Here is a 23,588-nt window from a genome sequence, read left to right as displayed (position 1 = left end):
TGCATTGTACAGGACACTCATTTCTTTGGCCAGAATGTCAACCGGGATCATGCCTGCCACCACCAATACTGCCTCATCTGATGTGGTTCTAAAAGCACTGCAAACCCTCAAAGCCATCCGCCGGTAAACCGAGTTCACCTGCTTCCGTCTCTGAGAGTTTGCAAGCGCCTCCGCCCACACAGGCGACGAGTAGAGCAGGATGGAGCGCACCACTCCGGCTAGCACCAACCTCCGGCAATGTTTCGGCCCACCAATATTTGGCAACATTTTTGCAAGCGCCGTGGTGGCACTGGCTGCCTTTTGGCATGCATACTCTAGGTGCTCCCTAAAACTCAATTTGGTGTCAATTATTACCCCCAGGTATTTGATAGCCGGCTTTGATACGACCGTATGTCCACCGACCTCCACTTTTACAGTATTATTTTTCCTGCGTTATCAAGACCGCTTCCGTTTTCGCGTCCGCCAAGGTCAGCCCGGCCTTTTCTAGCCAGGACTTTACCGTTCTCACTGTTTCCGTTGCGTAAACCTCCACATCTTCTGGATGTTTTGCTGCAACAACCACAGCTAGGTCATCAGCAAAGCCGACAATCGTAGTCCCCTCTGGGACGGAAGAGCAAGCACCCCATTATACATGATATTCCACAACAGGGGACCAAGTACCGATCCCTGTGGTACCCCGGCTGTGACAATGTACTCTTTGGGGCCCTCATCCGTCCCGTACCAGAGAGTCCTCTCTGAGAGGTAGTTTTCCACCAAATTCGCTAAGTATCCGGGGACACCTATGTCAGCCAACGCCCCTTTAATTCTATTCCAGTTGGCCGAGTTGAATGCGTTTTTGACATCCAACGCCACCACGGCACAGGAGCCGCCAGAAATCAGTGCACCTTTTGCCAGGTTTACCACCATGCCAATTGCGTCCACCGTAGAGTGGGCGCGTCGGAAACCAAACTGGCGTTCCGACAAACCATTGCTGGCTTCGACGATGGGCAGGAGTCTATTGTAGATGACTCTCTCCAACATCTTCCCCATTGTATCCAACAGGCAGATAGGACGATACGACGCTGGGTTTCCAGGTTGCTTGCCAGGCTTCGGAAGCAACACCAACTTTTGCTTTTTCCACTGGGCAGGGAATATTCCTTCTTTTAGGCACGCCCCGAAGGTGTTGGCGAAAAGGTCGGGCCTAGTCTTCACTGCCAGTTTCAAAGCTCGGTTGGGGATGCCATCCAAACCTGGGGCCTTGTTGTCACCGAACCTACCACATATTTCCCGCAGCTCCTCCACAGTTACAGGCGGTATTATGCCGTCATTTGGCTGGACAAAAACTTGCCTTCCCCTATTTTCGTGGTGAGGGAACAGAGTGGTAACAATCTGTTTCAGGAGGCGCGGACAGGTCACCTGGGGTGATTTCCGCAGCCTTTTCATCACCACTCTGTAAGCCTCGCCCCAAGGGTTTATGTCGGCATGGTCGCACAGCTGTTTGAAGCAGTTCTTTTTGCTCCTCCGAATGGCTTCCTTTAGGCGGCCACGCAATTGCTTGTGTGCCTCCTCTCGACCGTCGCCACCGGGTTTTCCCCTGAGCCTCTGGCAAAGCCTCCTTGCCCGAAAACATGCGGCTCGCAAACTTGCGATTTCATTGTTCCACCAGTAGTTTGGTTGCCTACTGGGGAACAATCGCCTTCTGGGCATAGTAGCATCGCATGCTTCCGTCACCCATCGAGTGATCTGGGTGGCTTTCTCTCCAGCCGTACCATTCAGGGATATGTCGGATTTGAGCACCGCGGAGAACGTGTCCCCCTCGAACGCTTTCACTGTCCAGCCAAGCATACCACCCGGCATTTTGCGAAAACTCTTTTTCGAGCTCGATCCGCCCTTGATCTCTATGCAGATTGCCTGGTGGTCGCTGTGAGTATAGTCCTCACTGACATGCCAAGCGATTCTACTGGCTAAAGTGGCACTCACGTATGTCAGGCCAACTATAGACCCCAGGCTCCTTCCCCGGAAAGTGTACGAAGACCCAACATTCGCCAGTACCACGTCCAGCTCCGCGAATGCTTCGAGGAGAACACGTCCCCTGACATTAGTTATCCGGCTGCCCCATTCAAGAGCCCACGCATGGAAATCGCCTCCTATTATGATCGGCCAACGTCCTCTTGCATCCAAAACAAGAGCAGCAAGCATTCGCTCATACTCGACGAGTGTAGCGCTGGGTGGAGCATAGCAGCTGTAGATGTGGATGCCCTTCACCTTCGCTCTGATGAAGCCCTCCTCCGGGTGCTCCATTATTTCCTGGAAGGCTTGTTCTCCACAAGTCCACAGCGCTGCTTGGCCCGTTTGGTCTTTGACCCAAACGCTACCACCGCGGTTTCGGTATGGTTCACTTAGTATGGCCACATCGATGTTTTTCTCGGGGATGGTTTGCACGAGTAGATCCTGCGCCGCCTCGCAGTGGTTGAGGTTGATTTGTATCAACCTCATCTGCGATTTGTGCTAAGGGCTCTCCTGTATTCCGGGCACCTGCTGCTGCCTGCAATGTGCCGATGGTCCACACCCTCCTTTCCTTTGCACAGTAGACAATTTGGGTCAGCTCCGCAGTCCTTGCTGATGTGGCCCTCCACTCCGCATCTCCTGCATTGCTTTGACCTGTCATTTGGGTTAGTGCATGACTTCGCAATGTGACCAAAGCCAAGGCATCTAAAGCACCGTTTTAACGCCACCTGTTCCCTAATGCGACACATAACCCAGCCTATTCTCACTCTCCCTGCTGCTAACAGTTTGAGTGCGTTCTCCACTGGTAGGCTGATGATGGCGGTTTGTGTTCCCCCATAGGCTTTCCTTAGAGTTTTTACCGCTGACTCTTGTAGTCCGGCAAGATCGAACTGTTTCTCCAACGCTTCGCGAACCTCCTCCTTCGCCGTGATTTCATCTATATCTTTGCAGATTATAGTGATCTCCGGCCTGCTAGCTCTTATGTCGGCTTCCTGCCCTAAAGTCTTCCCGATTTGGCTTAAGAATTTGTCCGCGGTTACATCCTTGGATTTCTTAAGTTCCAACATAAGATCTCCCTTCTGCGACTGTCTAATACGGCTGACGTTGTCTCCCAAATTGGTGAGTTCGGGGTCTGCCTTCACTTTCCTGAGTATGTCGGCGTATGACCCTTCGCCCCGTTTGGAAATTAAAATCACCTCCGGTCTAATCTTCCTCCGATAGTTTCTTTTCCGCGGTTCTACCTTCCTCCAAGCTTCCGCATCCGCCTTTGGAGGTTCGATCCCTTTTCTCGAGGTAGCCACTGCAGTATTTTCCCTGGTAGCTTCAGACATAATTTTCATGAACTCCGCCTTTTTGGGAGTTGAGTCCTTTCTTCTTTTCGGGGTTTACTGGCCTGTTGAGTCATTCAGCTTCTCGCGCAGCCTCTTCCCCGGTTTCTCCCCTTTTGTGTTTTGAACCGGCGTTACTTGAGTTGCCTGGTTCACTTTTCCAATCGGCGACTTCGCTACTCGTTCATCCTGGGCCTTGCCGTACGTCAAACGGATGCCTCTTATCATGGGCCTTATATTTTGGTGAATGTTCCTGCGCTCCTTTATGAACTCACACAGCTCCATGATCTTTTTACCGAGGGCAGTAAAGGCAGCTCCAGACTGATCATTGCCCAAAACATCGCTCGGGTGAATCGGCGTCAGCGATTCTTCCTCATCGAAGACTCCCGCTATACGCTTCCCACTGGGGGTAGCGATCGTGGGGGCTTGTGCCCGTGTGGGAGGGGATCTGCGAAAAATCGAGCTCCTTCTGAACGGATCCATCACTGGAGCCAGTTCAAGTTCCTCCCGTACGCTTGTAACATTAGATGCCACAGTAGCCAAGGTTCCCACTACTGAGGCACTGCGGTCGTTGGATATCGACGGCCGGGAGCCCGCTTGCTCACTCCCAAAAACCGCCGGCACTGGGTTTCCGAAGCCCTGCACCGTAACTTCATTCTTCTTCTGCTCCTCCATGTTTGGTTTTATTTCTGGGTATCCTTCCCATAGCCAATTTTTATCCACGGGTGGGCGTTTACTTCCCACCTACCCGGCCTGCGCATAAACATGCCCATACACGCACATCTCCGGATGCGTGCATGTGCATGGCCATGACACATTCGCCGAGCATTCCCTTATCCGCACGAAGGGACGCGCCTGATGGGAGATTTGGCAACTCCACACAGGATGTATCTAACCTTCATCACTTCGGTGAGCCCTTGAGAGGGCTCGAACGTGGCTATAAATAGTCCCGATTGAGATTTCATCGGGAGGGTGGGGACTTCTCTGTGCAGAGCTTTGTCTCGTGTTTTTTAGGGATGCTTTCAATCCCTTGGCTTTAATTAGTCGGAGGAAATGGGGCACGTTTAAATTGTAGCCGGTAATGGCTGGAATTTTACCTTTTTTGGTTTTCAAGGACGGGGAAGGATTTGCGGATGGCTGTGGTGGCTATGGTGGGGCGGTTACAATTTCCGCACTAACCTTACTTTTCTTAATGCTTTTCCGGCTCCGGACGAAGTTGAAGGGGTCCTCGTCGATGATTAAGAAGGTTTCGTTTTACACAAAGCCTTAAAAAAGAAACATTGTCTCCCATATACTAATGCGTACATATAAATTCACTTTACTCTTTGTACGAAACATACATATATGTATGTGAATCCATACCGCTGTAATTACGCATACACATATCTTACTACCCGCAAACTTCACTACCCGCAAATTTAATTAGCACATATCTGTCATACTGGTATACAAATAATTATAATAATCGTTGGCGCAACAATCCAATTGGATCAGGGCCTTAAAGTGTGTTAGAGCACTTCATTCAAGACCGTAACGGTGCACTACAGAATAACCTGTAGGAGGCAATGTGGTCAGCATTGCGCTCGCCCGAGATTATTACCCTGATTTGACTCAGGTACTCATTCACAGCTGAGTCAACTGGTATCCGTCGTCAAATCACGACGCGAATTCCACTGTCACCAGTGAGATTTGAACCGCGACCTTCCGTACAACTGTTAGTGCTCTAACCACTGAGCTATCCGTATATATATATATACAAATACCTAAAAAAATTAAAGGGTCCTCATGAAATTCGCCAATCATATAAGTTCACCTTATATGGCGAAAACGAAGACGAGGCAGACCCTGCCTGAGATGGAGCGATGGCATAGGTCAGGACGCTAGACAGCTTTTAGCGATATCGAATTGGTGGACCTCGGTGCAAAACCGGGGTGTCTGAGGCTCCTTATTAAGGCAGGTGTGCACCGAATATCGGGTGTTGCGCCGTTGATGATGTTGATGATATGGCGATCACGTCATAAACGTCTTAGAGAGCCAGAAATTTATGTAAAATGCAGAATTTTAACCTTCTATAATGTTGTTAATAATAGATTTTTTTTTTACTTCTAGGATGAATTTTTCTGGTGAATTCCTAAAATATATTAGTATACCATTAACTTTATTTAACCCATGTGTTACCACCCAAAAAAATACACGTTGTTTACCAGCCGGTTTATATAATAGTTATGAGTTTATATATTAGACAGATACTGGCTACGTTATGGGTCGCGGAGGTATTTGAGCTGAACACAATAATATATAGTAAGTTTTATATTGTGTTATTGAATTACAAATAGTGATTTATAATCTTAAATCAAGTATAACACCCAGTGCACCTTCTTAATTCAGGTAAGGCCAGATTCCTTGAATTCAAAAGGTAATTAAAAAGAAGGGACTCTATACTGTTTGATATCTGAGAAACATACTGAAAACGTTTTGGAGCAAATTTATATATTCGGGGGGCAGTTTGATTTAGTACGTCTCGTTTACTCAAAGAAGAAAGATACAAGCGTCGCGTAGCTACTGCAAGCACAGCTTGGATATTTCCGTATGTTGATCAGTATTTTCATGTGTTCGTTTACTGTAAAGCCTCTTCGTGCATTTTATATGCAAACAATAGAGGAGGTGAATTTTTGAGGTCTAAAAATAAAATATTTGATGTACTAATATAGGTATAACGCTTTTATTTATGTATTTTTTAGACAATGACATAGTCACAAATTATTATATTTTATAGTAAAACTAACATGGGACCAAATGTAAGTGGGGTATGCTCAACGGCGAGAGTACAGATAAACCCTAGCGTTTTTCTTCAATTCCCATGATATCGCTTTTCTTGATGCTTGCATCGTGTGCTACGACAATAAAATAGAATAAAAATATTCCTAAAAGGAACAACCAACGCCGACTTTTAGTACGCCACTTGCAAAACAATTAGCAATGCTGACAATTGAAAATCAAGCTTCAAATCAACGGATTATGCAAAATCAACCAATGAAATTGCTGACCGAAAGTTAAAAGGACAAGTCAATTATAGTAGAGGTTGCTGCTGCCAATCAACTTCGAGACAACACTGCTAGGAGGGTTGTAGACAAGGAAGTGTTGTGATAAAGGTAGAAAGCCCGTTTGTAACGAACATACAGCAAAAATAACTAAATGTTCAGAATGCAACCAATACATTCAAATTATGTTGAATTAGTCTATTTACTACATTATTTTTCTATTACTGCCTTAAGGTCGAAAAATCATATTTTTTCGTAATGATGATATTACGAAATATAGTTATTATTATAATCATCGTACTCACATATATATTTCATAAACAGTTGAAAATTAATACAATCCATCATAATTTATTTATCTAATACCTATTTACATTCTCTTTGTCTAGAAGCACATTTGCTTTATGATATGATACATGAATAACGGAATTCTGTATATAGGTACTTCTATTTTGAAATTTTCCTATTTAAAAAGGAAAGAAAGTTGTCTAATGCATAATTTAATACAACATTGGCACAATCATAAAGATCCGAGAACGTTTCGGCCAATTTTTCCCAGAAAAGTAATTTAGCAAATTGTACGTCAATGGGTAGCCTGCTGGTAACACAAGGGTTGAGCAGATATCTGAGCGAGACCATTTTATGTGAAAAACAAATTTACACCCCCCTTTCGCATATATTCGGATGCCACTTGCTACATGTGAAGGGACACCAAATTTCGTGACAATCGGTTCAGCCGCTTCCGAGTAAATTGGGTGTGGACAGAGAAGACGTTTTGTTTCACACAAAAGCTTAAAAACCAATTTCATTGAAGCGCATGTAAAGTGGTGTCTTTCAATGAATCAAGGTTGAAAAAATGAATTATGTAAAATAGCAGTTTTGTACCTACTTTCTGATCTTATTTAATGTTTTTTTCAATGAGTGTGTTTCTATTTAACCTGTTACAACTACCGCAAATTGAGCACTTAGCATAAAGGAATGTTGAAATACGAGCAAAAATTTGGTTAAACAACATTATTATTTCTACACAACTTACTCTATTTTACAAGCAAACTTCTAACTATTCTAAAGTGAAGTCCTAGCGGTGACTCGACGTTTGTTGCAGTATCCTAGTTTTCGAATTATTATGATGTAAGTGGTGTAAAGGCGGCGATTTTTTTCGAAAAATTAAAAGCTAAGGGTTAAGAAATGCAAAAAAAACGAGTCGGGAAACGGGAAGCTGGGCGCTTCAGGTATGAAAGGTTTTGTTTACTTATTCTGTGAGTATATTTGAGTGTAGAAATATCCCATTTGTGCGTAGCCCATTAAGAATATGCATTTAGCATGTGAGATTTAGTACTTGGGGTTGTAAATTTACACAGTAGAGACAAATTTGAGCTACTGTAACTTTGTTACTAATAGTATGATTTTGATCAAACTTGGGGATAATATGCTTCATATTATATTTTATACTACTACCAAGTTCTATAACTCTGGTATAAACCTAAGGGGGGTTTTACTCAATTTTCCCATAAATATTATAATATACTAACTTAATTTGAACAGATATCGATATGGAGAGTATTTTAAGGCCTAGGTACCATACAGAGGCAGCTTCATGAATTTTTTTCAGATTTTTCGGTTGGGTAGTTTCTGAGAATGGGTCCGTTAAAGAAATCATCACTTTCCATATGTTTTGCAAACAAAACCTTCAAAAATACTGAATATTTTTTCTTTGGAATTATATGGGGAATCGCTTGAGAATTCAGTTTGTCCGATAAATTTTTAAACGCTATGAATACATGAAGGATATTTATATATAATTGCCAAAGTACTTTTTAATATGCAAATTTTACATGTTTTCATGCAACCTTAATTGTTTTCATCTTCCACCTGGGCCGTATAAAGACTTATCACGAACTCTGTCGAGAGGAGAAACCACTTCACAGACGGAAGAGGGAAGCCTGGGAGATCCAACAGATCTGTGAACTCGAAAAGTACAGGGAGCAACCACAGCAGGTGCCGAAGATTTACCTAACAAGTCAGCATGATGAAGCCTTATACACTTCCATGCTCATCCTGCCGAGACAAAGAGGAAAATCTGATTTCCGACAGGATAGGCATATTGGACCAATGGGCTGAGTATTTTTATGAACTGTTAAACAACCAGAATATCGGCGAGGTGGTGGTCTCCCCAACTATAGACGACGGACAAATACTGCCACCACCAAGTATGGAAAAGCACAGTCCGTGCATTTCATCGGCTTAAAAATCATAAATCGCCAGGAGCCGATGGAATTACAGCCGAATGCGTTAAATATGACGCCAGCCAATTACACCAAGCGGGTCATCAGCTTATGCTCAAGGTGTGGGACAGGGAATCAACGCTAATGGCAATGAGGCATTATCTGCCCCATACATAAAAAGGGAGATATCACGCAGTGCAGCAATAAGATATTTTCTGGTATCCTTGCTATCGCGGATAGTCCCATGTGCTCAGAACATCATTGGCCCATACTAAAGAGGCTTCACTCCAGACAAATCAGCAACCAATCAAGATTTCTCTGCGGCAAGCAAAGCTGTTGGAATATGGATATCAGTTGCACCATTTTTCCATCGACTTTAAGGCCGACTATAATATCATAGCCTGGGTAAAACTGTACATTACCCTGAGAGAATTCGGTATCCCGACGAAAGCAGCAGTATCACTCTGGACATTATTCGACATCAACCACTTTTTAAGACAAGGGGATGCCCTATCATGCGTTCTCTTTAACCTGGCCCTCGAGAAAGTGATCCGTGATGCTGAGGTAAATGCGAGGAGCATCACCCTGTTCAAATCCACCCAACTACTGGCCTATGCTCACGATATCTAATCATGGGAAGAACGACACGAGACTTACAAACTACCTTCATCCAGATTGAGCAGTCGGCGCGAGCTCTCGGGCTACACATCAACTGAAAGCAAGACAAAATATATGATGGCAACGTCAGCACAAAAACCAACCAGGCCAGCACCATCAAATCGCACTGGTCAAACGAGAAAAATAAAGATAGTAAATTAAAACTTTAAGACCGTTAATAATTTCTTCTATCTAGGGTCGAAAATCATAACCTATAACAGCTATGAGAATGAAATCCGCGCACGGTTGTTGGTAGCCAGCAGAGCCTATTTCAGCTTAAAAAAACTGTTCCAGCTCGAAATGTCTCACCATAGGGTCAAAGCTCTTACTGTACAAGACTATGATCTTGCCAGTCCTTATGTATTCCTCGGAGACCTGGGTTCTTAGCAAGAAAAATTGCGAACTCTTGGCCGCGTTTGAGAGAAGAATCCTCCGAAGAATTGTTAGCCCCTACATGAGGATGGACGATTCCATAGCCTATATAACGACGAAATCTACGAGCGATACCACGACCATCTGATTGTAGATAAAATCCGACTCATCAGGTTGCTGTGGTTGGGCAACTTAATCCATATGAATGAAGTTGATCTAGCCCGAATAGTCTGTAAGAGCAATATCTATGGATGAAAAGAAGACGAAGCAGACCCTGCCTGAGGCGGAACGATGGCATAGGCCAGGACGCCAGATAGCTTTTAGGGATATCGAATTAGTGAACCTCGCCGCGGAATGTCTGGACTTCCATATTAAGGCAAGCCTAGACCGAATACCGGTTGTTACGCCGTTGATGATGATGATGATTCGATGTTGTTCCGTTCTTTGGTTTTTGACGTTGATGTTGCCACCATGTACTTCGTTTGCCGTTATTAACGTGCAGCCCGAGATCTCGCGCCGCCTGCTCGATCTGGATGAAGGCAGACTGTACATCTCGGGTTGTTCTTCTCATAATGTCAATATCATCAGCGTAGGTCAAGTAGTTGGGTGGACTTGAAGAGGATGGTGCTTTCTGCATTGGCACCTCCATCGCAAATCACTTTCTTCAGGGCCAGGATAAAGAGGACGCATCATTGTCTTAGACCGTTGTAGACGTTGAATGGTCTCGAGGGTGATCCTGCTGTTTTTATCTAGCCTCGTACTTTAGTCAGAGTCAGCCTAGTCAGTCTATACCGAATTCTACCGGTTCGTAGTCAATTCCACCAAATCAATGGTAAATCAATGTTCGCTTGATGTATACAGAGAAACAGTGCGGTATCCTTGTCAACAAAGTTGAAGCATGGTTCGCGAGAAATGTCATCACCATGTGTGAATATCGCCCAAACCAAAAAATGTTTTACTTTTGGACGAGAAAATTTCATGATTGATAAATGAAAGGAATGACTGAAAATTTGAATTATTCTCGGAAAGCATTTTTCAATTCCTTTTCGCTTTATTTCATTGCATTTAATTTGCTTCATTCTGCAATAAATAAATTGATTTTCAAATTAATGTGATTTTCTAAGTGTTTCTTTTGGATCTGAAATCTCAAGTTGAAATTTGTATTGAATTGGTCTTCGGAAAAAGCCACATTTATTTGGGAGGCGTCATTTTGGTGTGCGTAGACTATATGAATCTCTAGAAATTGTTTGATGTCTTTTTGGAGCAACATGATTTAAAGGGTCTAATTTCTCAATAAGACGACCATTCAAATACTGAAATTAAGTGTGGGTTTATTATAAAAGATATTACATTTGAGACAAACGGAATCTAAACTTTTGATTTGGTTTGAATCAAGGTTCACTAATTTTAATGAATATGATGCCTTTAGCGCTATAAAACAAGTCGAAATACCGGAAGCTCGCGCTTCAGGTATAAAGGTTTTGCGTTCACCCTACGTGAGAAAGTTTCTACGCATATTTTTCCATTCGTATATGGCTAAAAATCCAAAATATTAATTCATATTTTTTCAAACTACAAGAAATACGTACATATTACAGAAGTAGATATTATGCTCACCCTAAACAAACAAACATTGCCTATTACCGAATACTATGCTTATATATGCACGTATATTAATTGATGGTACACATATTTCTGATTTACTTCATGCACAAAAGCATATATATGTACATATGTAGCACGTATATTGAATACCGCTGGTTTAATGTACAAATATATCTATTTGAATTAGGCACTACCCCAAAGCTTCATTTACATATACATGCTATATAAATACATACATATATTTGTCTGGAGTAACTGGTATTGATGTATAAATAATTAAAAACCTAAAACGAAATGTTTCCCTGCGATCTACCATTCACGTGAGCTCATTTTGTTGTGGTTTTGACTAATTAATATGTTATGATGACGTCATTCACGTTTTAGCATGCAGGGAGCTTTCTGGCTTTACCTTTATTTGGGCATATATCGAAACGGGATATATTTTGAGGAATAGATTTAAGTTGGATTTCTGTCTGATCACTGTGATTTTTTTCAGATATTTCGGTTGGATAGGTTCTGACAACTAGACCTGTTACAGTTTCTGGGGTTCATATTTTGAGGCATCACTCTCCTACGCTTCACCCGCTATCAAATATGGGACCAGTTCCAAAAAGTTGAGCCCTTTCATTTGATGTGGCCACATTCTGCGAAAAAAAATTTTGCACCCTGCATTCACATGTATGGGGAGCCCCCTCTTAAACTTTACACAAAATGGCGCCACTCACTGCATGTAAAGGGAACAACAGACCACATGCTCCCACCAATTTTCGTGGCAATCGGTCCTGCCGCGTCCGAATAAATTGGGTGTGACAGACAGACAGACAGATATTCGATCTAATAAGGTTGATTCTTTTACACAAAACCTTAAAAAACTAGAATATTCATATAAACAAGTCAAAGTGAGAGCGTGCATGTGGGGTGTTAAATGAAAGGGCTCAGTTAGTACTTTTCTGATCTTATTTCTGATATTGGGTGGACTCAAAATGTGTGCCTCCAAAAGTGACACTAATCTCCTTCTCAGAATATATCCAACCGAAATAATCTGGAAAAAACACAATGATCAATAGGATTCTGATATCTGATTAAGTTTGTTTCTTAATTGCATATAAGACGCCAACTACTATTTACCAATAGATAACCATTCAAATTTGTAAGACGGTTGTTCATTGCAGACAACCATAAACTGCTTCTAAGTTGATATAGTTTGAAACACATTGACATTTCTGGGAGAATAAATTTTCTTTGGGGTGCAGTGCAGTGCATTTGATTTCGAAGTAGATTTTTCGTTGTAACACAAAATGGAAAGCCTAAATATTGTTAGCGATTACTATACTGCAACTGCAAATGCAAATGTTGCTTTAAGAAAGTTTTTCAAAATATAGTTACAAATGTTTAAAACTCCTGGCAGCTCCCTTCATAAATACATCCATGTATATACTTACTTATACATTTTTTCACATTCGATTTTGAGAAGCATTGTACGCGCCATGAAAGACCTTTTGGAAGCCTAGTTCAATAGCTAGTGATGACTTCAATCACTCAAAACAGTATCCGGTGAGTTCGACAATGTAGAGGGAGTGGAGAAGCATTTCTAAGTCGAGATTCACCAGGGAAGTGGATGCGTAGAGGAGTTAAGGGGGAACCATGTCGTAATAAAGTACCTAGGTACCTAGGTAACGGTGGTCTTTATTCGCGCACGAAACGGTTTATCTCATTCTGTTGAGAATACCCACACACACAAAGGTGCTGACAGCCTGCCCTGCGCTTTTAATACGCTCATTCTGGAATTCTTTTGTTTCAACGCCGGCCGGATGTGTCATTCTGTTCTCTGGCGTTTTATTCCTGCTTAGCATTCAAATTCCCTTGTTTTATTCTTGGTCATAAAAAAATGAGATCCGATTTAACTTTATTCCGGTCGTTCATTCACAATTGTTACTTCACGTGTTTTGAGAACTGGTTTACAGCAGAAGTATTACATGTCAAGGCTGCTTTTTGTGAAGACCAATCAACTTAACACTCTTTTGACTCTGAGGGATCAACAAATCGATCACCCTTCGTTCAATAATATTGATATAACTTTTGTTGGGTTTGATACAGATTTGCTGATATTGCTTGAAACGAACTGACCTTGCGCTCGTTCTAAAGTCCCTCACTTGAAATTTTTTTGAAGGATTTCTAAAGGTTTGTTAGTGCTCATCGGCAGTACCTGCATTTCCAGCCTTTGAGCGGCATTGTAAAAGGGAGCGAGCCGCTTCGATCACGCTGCTCCCAGGGCAGAGGTGAGGCAGCGTCTGAAGATTTGCCTCTGCTTTCGTCTGAAGATTTGCCTCTGCTTTTTGTGAAGACCAATCAACTTAACACTCTTTTGACTCTGAGGGATCAACAAATCAATCACCCTTCGTTCAATAATATTGATATAACTTTTGTTGGGTTTGATACAGATTTGCTGATATTGCTTGAAACGAACTGACCTTGCGCTCGTTCTAAAGTCCCTCACTTGAAATTTTTTTGAAGGATTTCTAAAGGTTTGTTAGTGCTCATCGGCAGTACTTGCATTTCCAGCCTTTGAGCGGCATTGTAAAAGGGAGCGAGCCGCTTCGATCACGCTGCTCCCAGGGCAGAGGTGAGGCAGCGTCTGAAGATTTGCCTCTGCTCTGGTAAGAAGCCGTAGCCTTCGTCCCCCTTTTCCCTACCTACACTATTTCGCAATAATTCTTAGGAGATTGGGTTCCCACTGCGAAAAACCTGCTCATGGATCTAAAAGAAAAATGCTTTCTGAGGCCACCGGAAATAATGAGTAAACTAACTACGAAATTGGACATAGAAATCAAAAGAGAAGTCTGTAGCGAATAAGGCGGACGTTAGTGTCTGCCATTCACTCCTTCATCGGACATAACATAGCACTTACGCGCCATTGTTCATGGTTTTACTGAAATGCGTTACAACTCCCTTCAGAACTTCCCGAAGCACTCCTCTACTGTTCCACACTTTATGCTCCTGGGGCGACCCACTCGTTGGCCATCTTGGAGTAGTAGATTCCACTGCATGGCGTAGGCAGTCAATCGAGTTGTTTTCCTTTCTTAATGTGGGACCTATGCACTACCACTTCCGCCTCCCGATCACATCGCGCACGGTATCACTAAATTGAAAATGGGAAGATTTCAATGATGAAAATTTTGCACTTTTTATGTAAGACACTGTGACCGTTTCAAAAGTTGATTTACGGCGACGGATGAACGTTATCTAATATATAGTTTTAATCAAGATTCTAATATCATTCCACTAATTCCACGTCCTTCTCACGGGATAGGAACCTCTCGGAGCAGCTGGTATTCTTTCTTTGCACCATTTTGGTGTAGCATATCAATGGTTTCAATGCCAACATTAGGTTTGGCTCTGATTGTCTTTCATAATCTTCGCTCCCAACATTTTGTCAATCGTCTTCGCCATCACTTCCAGTTTGAAACTAAATAAGCTAGTGACGTGCGATAGATGCAATGTGGACTGTGGTTTTGAATAAATGTGCAGTCAGTAGTGTGTCACACCAAAATTACTACGAAATGGCTGAAGCTGTGCAAGAAATCTGATGGGAAGATATGATAGTCTGTGGATATTCTCTCCAAGTAGCAAGTAGGGTCATTTTCTTTTAAGTTTAAGGGTGGCGAAAAAAACGTGCACGTGGGGCGGTAAAAGGGCTCAGTTAATAGTCTTCTGATCTCAAAGGGTAGTATAGGTCCCGGGGCGAAACGTGGATTGGTACCCACGATGGAGCATAAAACCTGGGCAATGCCTGCTGAACCCACACCAACAGCTCTACTACCAAACCCTATCTCCACCTCCACGTGGTGACCGCTGGGAGTTCTTTCTTGATGAAAAGCTGCAGACGGAGAAGGATGAAGGCGTCTCCCGCGCCTAAAAACGGGACAAATTGTACCAACTGGTCCTCCAGGTTGGGGGTTGGGTAGGGCTGACAACCCTACACGGAAAACAACCTGTTACGAAGCCACAACAGGAGCCTCGGATAGGACGGATTTTAAAACGACGGACCCGGCAACGACAAAGGAACAACGATTTGCGCTTTTTCTCCCTGTACAGAGATGAAGCTGATAAGCAGCTAGCCGATACCCTGTCCCAATATAGGGCTGATGTAACAGCGTTGCAAGAGATGCGATGGACAGGGACCGGTTTCCTGGAGAAGAGCCACTACACCATATATTATAGCGGTCATCCAGTAAACCATGTGCTCGGAGTAGGTTTCTTCCATCCACAACACAACCCTCCGCGACACCTATAAGAGGGAAATGGACGCCGCAATAACCGCAGTCAACAGAGGACCTGGAGATGAAGCATCAACTAATGATCTTCACAACCACCTGAAGAACGTTATCATGGATACGGCCACAAATATACTTGGCCCCAGCCGCAAAAGGAGTCGGAACGGCTGGTTTGACGATGAATGTAAGCTAGCAACGGAACGGAAGAATGCCGCATACCGAGTAATGTTGCATTCTCAAAGAACGCGGGCACGTGCAGAGACTTATCACGAACTCCGTCGAGCGGAGAAGCGACTTCACAGACGGAAAAAGGAAGCCTGGGAGAACCAACAAGTCTGTGAATTCGAAAAGTACAGGGAGCAACCGCACCAGGCGCGGAAGTTTTACCAACAAGTCAGCAGGATGAAGCCTTATACACCTCGATGCTCATCCTGCCGAGACAAAGAGGGAAATCTGATTTCCGACAGAATGGGCATATTAGAGCGATGGGATGAGTACTTTGATGAACTACTGAACAACCAGAACATCGGCGAGTTGGAGGTCCCGCCAACTGAAGACGACGGACAAATACTGCCACCACCACGTTTAGGAGAAACAGTCCGTGCAATTCATCGGTTAAAAAATCATAAGTCGCCAGGAGCCGATGGAATTACAGCTGAATTGGTTAAATATGGAGGCGACCAGTTACACCAAGTGGTTCATCAACTTGTGCTTAAGGTATGGGACAGCGAATCAATGCCTGACGATTGGCAACGAGGCATAATCTGTCTCATACATAAAAAGGGAGATATCACACAGTGCAGCAATTATAGAGGTATCACGTTGCTGAGTACCATCTATAAAATATTCTCTACTATCATGCTAGGCCGGATAGCCCCATACGCCCAGAACATCATTGGCCCATACCAAAGAGGCTTCACTCCAGGCAAATCAGCAACAGATCAAATTTTCTCTCTGCGGCAGGCGATGGAAAAACTGTTGGAATATGGACAACAGTTGTACCATCTGTTCATCGACTTTAAAGCCGCCTATGATAGCATAGCCAGGGTAAAACTGTACACGGCCATGAGAGCATTCGGTATCCCGACGAAATTAATAAGACTGACTAGGCTGACCCTGACCAATGTGCGAGGCCAGATAAAAGCAGCACTCTCAAGACCATTCGACATCAACAACGGTCTACGACAAGGGGATGCGCTATCATGCGTCCTCTTTAACCTGGCCCTCGAGAAAGTGATCCGTGATGCTGAGGTGAATGCAAGAGGTACGATCCTCTTCAAGTCCACCCAACTACTGGCCTATGCTGACGATATCGACATCATGGGAAGAACCACCCGAGACGTACAAACTGCCTTCATCCAGATCGAGCAGGCGGCAATCAGTGCGAGATCTTGGGCTGCACATCAATGAAGGCAAGACAAAATATATGGTGGCAACGTCAGCACCGAAGACTAATCAACCAACAACGTCAAACCGCACTGGTCAAACACAAACACGAACAAGAATAAGGATAGGAGAATACAACTTTGAGACCGTTGACAATTTCCCCTATCTAGGGTCGAAAATCACAACCGATAACAACTACGATGATGAAACCCGCGCACGGTTGTTGTCAGCCAACAGAGCCTATTTCAGCTTACAAAGACTGTTCCGCTCGAAACGTCTCACCATAGGGTCAAAGCTCTTACTGTACAAGACTATGATCTTGCCAGTCCTCATGTATTCCTCGGAAACTTGGGTTCTTAGCAAGAAAAATTGCAAACTCTTGGCCGCGTTCGAGAGAAGAATCCTCCGAAGAATTTTTGGCCCCCTACATGAGGATGGACGATTCCGTAGCCTACACAATGACGAAATCTATGAGCGATACCATGACCGTCCGGTTGTGGATAAAATCCGGCTCAATAGGTTACGGTGGGCGGGTCACTTAATCCGTATGGATGAAGATGATCCCACCCGGAAAGTCTATAAGGGCAATATCTATGGTGGGAAAAGAAGACGAGGCAGACCCTGCCTAAGATGGAGCGATGGCGTGGGCCAGGACGCCAGACAGCTTTTAGGGATATCGAATTGATGGACCTCGGCGCAAAACCGGGATGTCTGGAGTTCCTTATTAAGGCAGGCCTAGACCGGATACTGGTTGTTGCGCCGTTGATGATGATGATGATCTTATTTCTGATATTGGGTGAAACATAGGGGAGTGAGGACTCAAAATGTGTGCCGCAAAAGTGACACGAGTCTCATTCTCAGAATATACCCCACCGGAAAATCTGAAAAAAAAGCACGCTATGAACTGATAATTTCTTTTACGAACACATTCTCAGAAACTACCCAAATCTGAAAAAAATCATGAAAGTGCCTCTATAGAGCGTCCTCGAATACCCTCCATGGCGTTATATACTCAAATAAAATTAATGCATATCATGCTAAGGTAAGTAAAAAAACTATTGTATGCATCGGAAAATATTTATTTATTTTTTATGATGTAGGTACATGTCTGAAGCTTTTATTTACATTGTTTTGAAGATCAAATCTGTTAGGTGACGTCCCCCATTCTCCATACATTGCGTAAACCGATTTCTGGCGTTTGTCATGACTCTTGTTAGCATAGCAGGTGTTATGTTGGCAATTTCTTCTTGGATGTTGGTCTTCAAATCTTGTAGGGTTCTTGGACGGTTCACATAAACACGTGATTTCAAAAAACCCCTATAGAAAAAATCACAAGGGGACAGATCGGGAGAGCGTGCCGGCCATTCCAAATCCCCTCTAATTGAGATAAGGCGCTCTGGAAAGTGTTCCCTCAAAACAGCCATCGATGCTCTTGAAGTGTGTGCTGTTGCACCGTCTTGTTGGCACCAAGTGTCCCCCAAATCCAAATTTTCTAGCCATGGGAAAAAAAATTCTGTAGCATGTTTACATACCTGGTCCGAATTCACTGTCACTGTAACCTCAATGTTCTCAGGTGATCTAACGGGCCGAGGGACTCCAGTTCTTCCTTTTGTCGCGCTTGCAGTTTGTCTGAATGTAGTGACCCATGTAACAATTGATTTGCGGTCTGGGACGGGAGCCAACAGGGGCTAAATTAAAGCGATTTCGAAATGCACGCTGTGTTGCAATAACCGAACTATCCGCTTGAAAAGTAAACCTCAACGGCAAAGGCACGCTCCTCACTATTCCAACGCATGATGGCGACTGAACCGTGTCGGGACAAAACTTTCACAGTATCCCCTCTTGAACGAGACAACTAGCGCTCCGCTATGACATCAACTAACTGAGTGGCGCGCATTTTAAAAAATGAAGTTATGCTGCCGCACCCTGTATAAAGCAGTAGCACGCGAAAGTGATAATATATGCATATACATACATTAAATGCTAGGCACTAATGGGACAAAGGTTCACTCACATGTTTTTATATAAGAAGTACAGAAAACGTTTCATACAGGAAGCGTCAAGCTTCACGTTTCCCGATTTGTTTTTTTTTTCTACGTGAAAGGTTCATTCATTTTTCATCAATACTTATTTCACGCTGTCCTATACTTTACGTTGTGAATGGAATAAATGCAGAGTAAATTATTCTAGTAATAAGTAATATTTGATATAACATCATTTCTAGTTTAGAGTTATTTTTTCAAAAAATGATATGATATCACATTACCTTAGGGTGATGTTTTGAGCACCTCTAGTATTTATGTCTTTAATATATGCATATTTCATGGAATTTGAAAATATATCCAGCTCCAGTTCCTTTACCGACTTGTTTCAACTTGGAATCCATGTTGTTTCTATCACAGCCTTTGTCCGGTTCTATAACAAGGTTGACTAGATCAGATTTATCATTTTTCTCGGCCATAGGTTTGGTTTGAGTGGAGTTGAGAGACTTACTGTCTAGTGCATCAAGCTATTGTTATATCGATCGGCCTTTTGATCGTTTCCCAACGACTGGGCGGACTGCACTAACTTTGAATTTGGGCACTCGTTGATGCATCAAGCACAGAAAAAGCGTGCTCGAACGCCACCTCATCTAAATTGCGCTGGACGCCTGAAGCAATTTCATTACGCAATTCATCGGTGACTGATAGCATTTTAGATGTTTAAAGGGTTAACCCCACTTGTGACTTGGAAAAAATAAATTTTTTTATTGTATTTCAAATCGATCCGATAAAAACTGAATGAGATATGGTTGGTCCAAGTGTTTTTGTTGGGTTTCCTTTCGATTTTTGGTAAATTGTGCACGGTACCGAAGAAATACTCTTCACGATGGAGTGTTGGTGAGACTGTATCCTTGGCTGGGTATAAATAAAATATTAATTATTTAAAAGTCTGCCGTGCTCACTCAATAATTCGGGAACTTTATCATTCGGTCTGATAATCGAGTCATCCGCAAATAACGCATGCATGACGGGAATTTCAAAGAAAGTTAATGAATTTCCCATGAAAATTGTGACTATAGCGTACAGTAGAGATGGGCAAAAAATAACCAAACTGTTAAAAATAACAGTTTCTTCATCAAAAACGAATTAATCGTTTTTTCAATTTTAAAACAACAGCTACATTTTTTTGCCTAAATAAAACATGAAAATGAAGCGGTAACGTATAACATTTAACGTATGACAAAATCAACTGTTAACGATAACGAGTGGAAAGAAACGTTTTCTGTTAAAACTAAAAACGCATCGCATAGAAACGATTAGCTAGTCGTTTCGGCTATTCTTCATGGGAATGAGTTAGACAATGTCGAGTCGAGCATATCCGCACATACGATGCGTATGCAATGCACACAAAAACACCACACACACACCAGTACAGCTCAGCAGTACGTGCGCGAACCACAACCGAGAGCGAATTTCTCTTTCAATACAGAAGCATCACGCGATTCTCAATGAGCCTTCCAGGCAACAGGTTACAATTGCAACGAAACGACAAATAGCGAAATCGCGATACTATACGAAAGAAACAACTGTTTTTTTTATTATGAACTGTTTCATTGCAAAACGAAAGAAATGAAAACAACTGTTTAGATTTTTCAACTGTTCTGTTGCAAGTTATTGAAGAACGATTAACAGGTGATTTTTCAATTTCAATGGAGATGGGTGTATATGGGATTTTTTTCGTGAATTTTGATTTTAATTAGTTATTATAGACTGAGATTATTTTAGACAAAGATATTAAGTGCTGAAAATAGATTAGAACCAAATAAAAATAAAACAATAATCAGTAAGTAACAAATTTGTTTCCATTAAATCGACTACTTTAAAAAAATTTTTAGTGAGCGGTAGGCAACGAAGCGATGTGTGGAGCTATTTTTCACAAAAAGAAAACGTAAAAGCAGTTTGTGATATCTGCAAAGCTGAAATTTCGTTTAAGAGTACAATAACTAATTTAAAAAGCCACCTGAAAAGGAAGCACGTAGGCGTTTATACAGAACTTGTTTCCAAAAATTGTGCAAATGATAATTCGCAGAATAGCAGCGGATCAGTAATACCTCTTGAGTCTGAAACAGCCACCATTAACACCGAAAGCGCAGAAACGATTCCTCAGCCAAATGTATCCGTACCGGTAATACCTTCAGCATCCAGCGGCCAAAATCGAGTAGAACGGCAACGAACAATTGGCTCCTACATTGCTAAAGAAATAACTTCACACCAAAAGAATCTAATTGATCGGGATCTTCTCCATTTATTTGTGAAGGAATTTCATCCATTCAGTTCAGTTGTTGTTCAGTTGTCATCCAGTTCAGTTGTTGAAGAACCTTCCTTTCGGAAGGTCATCAAATGGATTCCCGGATACGAACTTCCTTCAAGGAAGACAATTTCAACAACAATGATACCTGCCCTGTATCAAAGTTGTGTTGAAAATGTTCGAGATTTGGTGTCACGCGAGGCAATATCTGTTTGCTTGACGACAGACTGCTGGACATCTGCCAACAATGAGAATTATATGGCAACAACCGCTCATTTCATAACTGAAGGGTTTACTTTTAAGACTGTATTATTGAAATGCTCTTATTTAAGTGGGAGTCATACGGCCGTTCATCTCGCGGAGGAGATAAAAAATATAATATTGGAATGGAATTTAGAGGGAAAGGTGCTTGTGTGAAATATCTCAAGTCTCAACCTGCAATTTTAATATGAAAAAGAAGTATATTTTAGGTAAATTATGCTATTTCGGATAATGCAACAAATATTACAAAAGCGTTAGCTGATATATTGAGTTTGAAGCATTATGGCTGCTATGCCCATAGCCTTAATTTAATTGTTCAACGAGCTCTTAAGGAACTGGAGCCAACACTAGAAAAAATTAAAAAAATCGTAACGTTTTTTAAAAGAAGTTCGTTGAACAATGAGAAACTCTTGAAGTTTCAAATAAATTCAGGTGTTTCTCAACCAAAACGTTTGATTCAGGATGTGAGTACGAGGTGGAATTCTACCTTTTATATGCTACGTCGGTTCATAGAGCTAGAGGAGGCAATACGAGCGACTATAGCTTTAGTTGACAGGAATTTGCCCGTTCTCACAGGAGAGGAATGGAAGACCTGTAAGGAAGTGTGCAACATATTGAGCCCATTCGAAGAAATGACCAATTCGATGAGTGGCGAAAAATACATGACAGGAAGCGCCGCGATTGTGGTCACCCGGTGTCTTAAAGGTGTTTGCGAACGGTTTGCCCGAACTTCTACCTTTTCTGCAGCGACAGAAAAAGTTGTCAGCTCATTACGTCGGGGATTGACTGATCGATTTGGAAATATAGAAAAAATTATCCCGCTGGCGATTTGCACCCTTCTAGATCCCAGATATAAGCATCATGTTTTTCAAGATGATTCTGCACTTTCCGCGGCTAAAACTTTTTTGGAGAACTTAACAATAGAAATGATCGAAAAAAACACAAGTGAGCAACATAATGGCGGATCGTGCACTTCTAGATCCTCTGTTACCATTCCTTTCCGAAATGAACCAAGTGCTTGGGGCATTTTAGATGAAATTATGGGCGATAAGCAACCACAAGCATCTCCAATATCACGAGCGAAAAAAGAGATCGAGAGTTATTTTCAAGATGACGTTCTCCCACGTCGGGATGACGACGGAAATAGCAGTAATGTTTTAAATTGGTGGAAAACATTCCGGCATATTTACCCCAATTTAGTCAAAATATTTCGTATTAACTGCAATATCGTCGCAACCTCCGTTCCTTGTGAACGTATATTTTCAAAAGCTGGTAACCTTATTAGTGAAAAACGTATCAGGCTATCATCTGAGAAAGTTGAGTTAATTTTGTTTTTGAATGCAAATTTGGAGTCCTCAGATCAATGAATTTAATTGCTTGAGCAGCAAAGAGGAGCACCTTTCATTTATTATGTTTGTTTTTTTTTCTTTATTTTTATTTATGTTGATTGAATTATTGAGTATTGAGTATTGCTTGTTGAACTGAATTTCGATTAAATATTAATTTATTTATAAAAGGTATAATGCTTTATTTTTTGCTGATGTATTTCCTTATTTTCTCTTCTTTTATAAGCTAAATATGGACATCCATCCAACAAAGATTGATGAAAAATCAATTTTTTTATTTATTAATGTATCACTATCACCTATAACAGGAGGTACATCTATTGTACAAATTATTCCTTTTTTCTGATGCTGTAAGAATGCCTGGATTCACCATATAAGACAGTTGCTAAAAAAAATCGAAAATATAGTTGAATAATGCTTAATAAATAAGCCTTCTCAATCATTATTTTTTCAACCGTTATTTTTCAACTGTTGTTTTTAACTGTTATTTTTCTTGAAAAAACTGTTAATTAACGTTTTTCAATAACAACAGAAACGCCCATGCCTAGCGTACAGTGAACTGCAGCACTCGACGTACATCAGAGCAGCCGTCGGCTTATCCCCGCAGCATTTCTTATTGTCCACCGGAGAATCCACATGAAAACTAACCTTTTTTTACAACCCTGGCCTCGAAACTGCGCCAATATTGAATCAATATTTGACTCGTCCGAGAGGTTTCTGGATATTATAAATTTTAGCATTAACTAATTTGTATTCTTATCTGTAGAAATAAACATGAATGTCAACACACAGAGCTCTGGGTAGTACCGTAATTTTT

At 42.1% G+C, this 23,588-nt stretch overlaps 1 protein-coding gene across 1 annotated transcript in view; it reads left to right on the top strand.

Moving 5' to 3' along the window:
• The window catches only part of LOC119659225 (zinc finger BED domain-containing protein 4-like), a 44,852-nt gene extending 22,060 nt beyond the window's left edge, over positions 1–22,792 (top strand). The window contains exons 2-4 of the mRNA XM_038067242.1: positions 20,642–20,699; positions 20,752–21,569; positions 21,635–22,792. Coding sequence (XP_037923170.1) covers positions 20,642–20,699; positions 20,752–21,569; positions 21,635–22,792 — 2,034 coding nt within the window. The remainder of the gene's footprint in view (positions 1–20,641; positions 20,700–20,751; positions 21,570–21,634) is intronic.
• The last annotated feature ends 796 nt before the right edge of the window (positions 22,793–23,588 follow it).

The sequence above is a fragment of the Hermetia illucens genome, chromosome 1, assembly GCF_905115235.1.
Source record: "Hermetia illucens chromosome 1, iHerIll2.2.curated.20191125, whole genome shotgun sequence".
NCBI lineage: Eukaryota > Metazoa > Arthropoda > Insecta > Diptera > Stratiomyidae > Hermetia > Hermetia illucens.
This window is presented reverse-complemented; position numbering and strand designations above follow the sequence as displayed.